General features: G+C 40.4%; 1 protein-coding gene across 2 annotated transcripts in view; it reads right to left on the bottom strand.

Annotated features, from left to right (window-relative positions):
* Positions 1 to 419: 419 nt before the first annotated feature.
* The window catches only part of LOC125043347 (proton-coupled folate transporter-like), a 15,418-nt gene continuing 9,661 nt past the window's right edge, over positions 420 to 6,176 (bottom strand). For both annotated transcript variants that reach the window (XM_047639431.1, XM_047639430.1), the window contains exons 4-7: positions 4,611 to 4,754; positions 3,916 to 3,999; positions 3,254 to 3,410; positions 420 to 2,716 (exon numbers count right to left, since the gene is read on the bottom strand). In XM_047639431.1, coding sequence (XP_047495387.1) covers positions 2,185 to 2,716; positions 3,254 to 3,410; positions 3,916 to 3,999; positions 4,611 to 4,754 — 917 coding nt within the window. In that variant the 3' untranslated portion in view covers positions 420 to 2,184. The remainder of the gene's footprint in view (positions 2,717 to 3,253; positions 3,411 to 3,915; positions 4,000 to 4,610; positions 4,755 to 6,176) is intronic.

Raw genomic sequence — 6,176 nt, 5'->3', positions numbered from 1 at the left:
AGATAAACCGAAATATAATCAGTTATGGTTTAAATGTCAAAGGAAATCATAGAAAATGGTTTGGACTATGCCTGGAAAGCACTTGAGGTAGTCATAACACATGGTTTAGATTGACTATGAAGACAAACATACCATTTTTTTTTCGTTATCATAGCTGCAGACCCGCTAACGTTATTATTATTATTTTCTTTTTTTGTAAATGTTAGTTAACGTATAAGGGAACCTTTTGTGATAATCTTCACTGTTCTGTTAGTAACTGGCTTCAAAGTATTGGTAAATGATAATCATTATATACACATACGTGTAATGTATGTAATTAAACATAGTTTATATTTATCTGTATATCCTGTGTACGTGTATCTATGCACGCTCACACCGTGCTTGAAGGTCATTATAAGGCAGTTTAAATAAAAAGATGATTAATTTGTCTTTTTTTTTTATTCATATAAGTGTATTACACAATGTGTAAACCTAAAAATAGCTAAAAAAGAAGAATGAATGAAAAGGAAAGCCCATACTAAACTGACACTTGATAAAATACATCACAAAAGTCTTTTGGCGGATTCTCGTACACCTTTATTATCATTGTTAATTTTTGTCTAAAGTTATGTTTTTCTTTTTCTTTGACACCGAAATCCGCTGACCCCTGCCATCCTGCTGTCAACGCCACGCACAACATCCGCACAGCTACTGCTTGTTTCACCTGTTTTTTTTGTAATCTACTCTCCATTAACCACGGTGTTCCATTCATTTAATTCTCTCTCTCCTCTCTCTCTTGCTCTCTCTCTCTCTCTCTCTCACACACACACACACACGGATCTCAAAACAACACAGTCATCCTCATCATTCTCATGTTACTTATCTTTTTTTAACAATAGCCTTCACATCCTTGCCTTGTACTCTTGCTTCTCTCTATTTTTTCATCTTTCAATCGCAATATATAGTTATCTGTCAGGCACACTATCTATCAAATGCACTATTTCTCTACCAAACTCTATCTTCTTGTCTATCTGACGCACCAATGACGACCTATCTATCATATACTATCTGGCTGTCTATCTATCACATATAAACATCTATCAGATACACTACCTATCTATCATACACCCTATATACCAATCAAATATACTATCTACCTATATATCAGACACAATATCTACCAATCAGACACTCTATCTACCCATCTATCAGACACAGTATTTATCAGACACACTATCTACCTATCTATCAGACACAATATCTACATATCAGACACACTATCAGCACCACGTATCGTAATCACATATACTCATTAATTGTGTTCGTTTTACATCGTCAGCTACACTTCAGAGGAATCCCAGACATGACTAGACTTTGGTGTGTTACTTTGGCTTAATCACACGAGACACCTGTTATTTTTTTTCTTTTTCTTTTATTTATTTATCTATTTTTTGTCTTTGTCTCCACGCTGTGTCGAAATGAAAGGCCCAGTCAAGTCTCCTGTTCTGTTCTGTTACTGGTTAATTTATTTTCCTTAAATTTAGGTCTATCCCTTGAACCGCTGGCTAATAAATAGAGATTTGTAAAACTAATGTTCTAGCGACTTGGACACTCCTAACCAACTCCTCCACCACAAAGCGTTGATAAACTAGGATATTCTACTCTATGCCAAGGGATGGGAAACATGTTCAGTAGAGAGGTTATTGAACGTTCTTGCGTCCACTTCGCAAACGGAGCATCATCTTGGGAGAAAGAGGTGGAACAGAAAGGAGAAATGGAGGAAAAGAGAAGTGATCAGTTATGGAGATTGAAAAAGAAGAAGGAAAAAAATAGAATGGACGGATAGAAGGTTGGGCCAGAGGGGCCACGTGGAACTTGTTCAAAACTTTGAACAAACACTTACTTTTGTTCATTTCGAAGATTCAGATTAATCCAATACTTCACCCTTGTAACGGTGATTAACTCATAAGTAACAGTTTCATTTTCACTTGCACGATTATTCAAGATAGTAAAGACGGCTGCGTCATCATCGTAAGTACTTGCGTATAGACAGCGGCACTACAACGTACCACAGGTTTAACTAGTTACTTATCACAGGACGAACCAACTCCTTCAGACTCATGAAATATATTAAAAGGTAGTAGTCGGTACATAAGTAACCTCCTCACATAACTAGAGCCAGTGAAAGGCCACGGCACTCGCGCTTCACTGGGTCGTCGTCGTGGTCCCCTTTTGACTCGCGGAAGTCGTGGGGTTCTCCGCCCTTGGGGTCACTCTGTCTTCCGCCCTTCGGTCAAGGGGCTCACTCGACTCGGTCTCAATATAAGAAGGGTTGTCGACCCCTTTCAGCGCCCTCCTGGCTGGCTGCGGAAGACTCTGCGTCGACGACCTTCTCTGCGGGAAGGTCAACTCCTCCTGCACGAGCTTCATGTCGGCGTCCGTGAGCTTCTTTGGCGCGTGGCTCGGGACCACTTCTTTGGGGGCGTCGCGGTGTCCCTGGGACCGCCCCACCCTCCTCTTCTCCTGTCGGGGCGTCGCGATGTGGAAGTTCACGGCGGAGAGGACCATAGCGGTGCGTTGGGTGCTGGGGTCGCTCACCTCCCGCCCCGGCTGCAGGTGGCGGTTCAGGCGCTCGCTAAAGAACCGCAGGGACGTCGGCTGGACCGTGCCCTTGCTCTCCGTCTCGTGCAGGTCCTTGATGCTGTAGCTCTTGCTCGTCGTGAATATGATGATGAATCTAGGGGCGGAGGTAACGCGGTTTAGGTGAGTTTTACTATATACTATTACTATATAGTTGAATGCTGATAATTCAAATGGAAGAGAGAAGGGGAGATAGATAGATAGATAGATAGATATGCAAGGAGTAGAAAGGAGAGAGCTGGAAGATCAAATGAACATGGGGCAAGGAGAGAGAGAGAGGAAAAACCGCGACAGGGAGCCAATCAACTCGAAACAGAGAGAGATCCCGCAGGACAAAGAGAGAGTGGGTGAACGGTAAATAGGTAAATAGAGGAAGATAGGAAGCGAAGGGTGGACAGACGGAGAGAAAGAACGAATGCTCGAGAGATAGAGAAAAAAACGACCGAAAGAACGAATGAACACAGAGAGAGAGAGAGAAAGAGAGAGAGAGAGAGAGTGAGAGAGAGAGAGAGCTAACAAACGAGAGACAAGAATGAAGCAGAACAAGACAACACCCGCCATCCCCAAAGTAGCCCCCTCCCCCCCCCCAAAAAAAAAAGAAAAAAAGAAAAAAAATCTCACAAAAAAAACTCACATAAAGATTATAGTCATGAGCAGGTTCGCCGATGCCCCGAAGAAGAACTGAGCGCCTGGAAAAACGTGGACTGTGGCGTGATAAACTGCAGTGTAGAGGGAGAAGCTAACCATGGGCATGACCCCATCGAGGGCACCCATGACGGCTGACACTTTGCCTGGAGGAAATAGAGAAATAATGATAACTAAATATAAGTATCAAAGATAAATGGACGTTGGTAAATAAATAAAGAAATTAGAGGGAAGTAAATGCAGATATATAGAGAGAAATGCAAATAAAAAGATAGATAATACAGATAAAAGGGATAGAAATAGAGATACATAGATATAGGTATGACAGACACACTCAGGTACACACACACTATCTCTATCTCTATATCTACCATCTCCATACCTATATACACACCACATTAGGATAACATAAATAAAACAACAAAATTCCCAAAGAATAAAACAGAACACATAAAATATTAATTATCTCTGCCACTTTCTATTCCCAAAACCCTCTCTCTCTTTCTCTCTTTCAATCATTCTCTCTCTCTGTCTCCCCCCTCCCCAATTATAATTAGTTATCATTTATTTAGTTATTCATAAAATGCATAAATTACTCTCGTTCTATCCACTCAGCATCACTCAGGCACAGAATAAACGAGATGCTCTCACCTAATTCATCTCCAGTGACGAACTTGGAGAGCATCGATCGAATCGCAATAACACACGAATTCACCAGAATCGCAGCGGCGGGAGCTAGGCGAGAGAAATTTGGGTTATTGGTAATCCTGTTTGGCGTTTTTCTCTTGTGTGTGTGTGTGTGTGTGTGTGTGTGTGCGTGTGTGTGTGTGCGTGTGTGTGTGTGTGTGTGTGTGTGTGTGTGTGTGTGTGTGTGTGTGTGTGTGTGTGTAACATTACTGAAGTGTGCGGTGTGTATGTGTAAGTGCAAGGGTGAAGGTGAGTATAAGTTATAAGTATGTTTGGAGTTATAAGGAATGGTTGGAATGTGTGGATGGAATTCTTGATATGCAAATATAGTCGTTTAGACGTATAATGTATTTTAATGAGTTATAAATACATGTGTATATACACATTATTTATGCATATATATAAACAAATACATACATATATATATATTACATATATACACATATATATCATATATGTATAAATATAAATATAAATATATATATATTATATTATATATATGTACATTTCTATCTGTATATATATATATATATATATATATATATATATATATATATATATATATATATATATATATATATATAAATGCCACCATATGCCCCATACATCAAGACCACTCCACAGAACAGCAACACAAACAAAAAGGGCTTCGAACTCACCGACCCAGACGAGCACCGCCACGTCTTCCGACACGAGGCCGTACAAGATGTAGTCGCACACGGAGGCGGTCGCACCCAAGATGGCCAGGTAATTGTCCGACATACCCAGACCGGAGGAGAGGAGCGGGACGGCGACCATAGAACCTGGGACGAAAAAGTACGTCAGCTGGGTGAGCGGGAGATCGGGGCGCAGGTAAAGAAAGGTGTGTTGTGGGAACTGGATTGGAGAGGATGATATGGAGATGGGTATGGTATGGAGGGAAAGAATCTGGAGTGCGGAGGAATTTAGAGTGCGAATAAGATAGGGAGGAGGGATTATGAGTGCGGATATGATGGGGGGGGGGGGGGTCGGAGGGATTCAGAGTGCGGATAAGATGGGAAAGAAAGATTTAGAGTGCGAATAAGATGAGGAGGGATTTAGAGTACGAATAAGAGGGGAAAGAGAAATTTAGTGTGCGAATAAGATGAGGAGGGATTTAGAGTACAAATATGAGGGGAAAGAGAAATTTAGAGTGCGAATAAGATCGGGAGGAAAGATTTAGAGTGCGGATAAGATAGGGAGGAGGAATGTAAAGTGTGAATAAGATAGGGAAGAGGAATGTAGAGTGCGAATAAGATAGGGAGGAAGGATTGAAAGTGTGAATAAGATACGGAGAAAATACATCGAGTGCGAATTAGACACGAGTGGATACTTCGGTATGAATTTAGTCGGTGGGGAAAATTGGACCGATGCAAAGTTATAAACAAAGGCGATAGTAGGGAAGAATGCTAATTGAGAGAATAGTGTGCGAACTACAGAGGATAAATATGGATCGGGCAGGTCAAAAGCGAAAATATGGATAGTGAATGCGATATGGACAAACCGAGAGAACGTTTTCAGATTTACAGGTTCAGAAGAGTTTGAAATGGGTACACGTAAAACAAAACAAAAAAATATGGAGAGAGAGAGAGAGAGAGAGAGAGAGAGAGAGAGAGAGAGAGAGAGAGAGAGAGAGATAGATAGATAGATAGATAGATAGATAGATAGATAGAGAGAGAGAGAGAGAGAGAGAGGAGGTCATTGTACTATTATTAACACATATATATCCCAGCTTTATCACAAAACAATATTGGAAATATATACAAAAAAAAAAGAAACTCCAGAGACAGACCAAACAGTGAAAATATAATCCCACCCATTAATTTTCACGTCATAGCAGGGACTAAAAGGAATGAGAGAAATATGCATATAAAACGGAGTAAAAAAAAGTGGTCCAATAAGACTCCAGTATCATAATTAACGTTTCACAACCCATTCGAACGGCACAAACATCAATTTAATTCGAGACTTGATCCCTAAACTTAGTACCGGTGGAGCGCAACTTTTAAAGAGAAAATTCAAAACTCGAACAGCACAAACATCAATTTAATTCGAAACTTGATCCAAAAATAAAATAAGCACCAGTGTAGTGCAACTTTTAAAGAGAAATTTTAAAACTCGAACGGCACAAACACCAGTTTAATTTGAGACTTGATCCAAAAAAACTTAGTACCGGTGTTGAGCGACTTAAGGAGAGAACTTAAAAC

This window comes from Penaeus chinensis, chromosome 33, assembly GCF_019202785.1.
Source record: "Penaeus chinensis breed Huanghai No. 1 chromosome 33, ASM1920278v2, whole genome shotgun sequence".
Classification (NCBI taxonomy): domain Eukaryota; kingdom Metazoa; phylum Arthropoda; class Malacostraca; order Decapoda; family Penaeidae; genus Penaeus; species Penaeus chinensis.
Note: the sequence above shows the minus strand (reverse complement) of the source record. Positions and strands in the feature narration are given on the sequence as shown.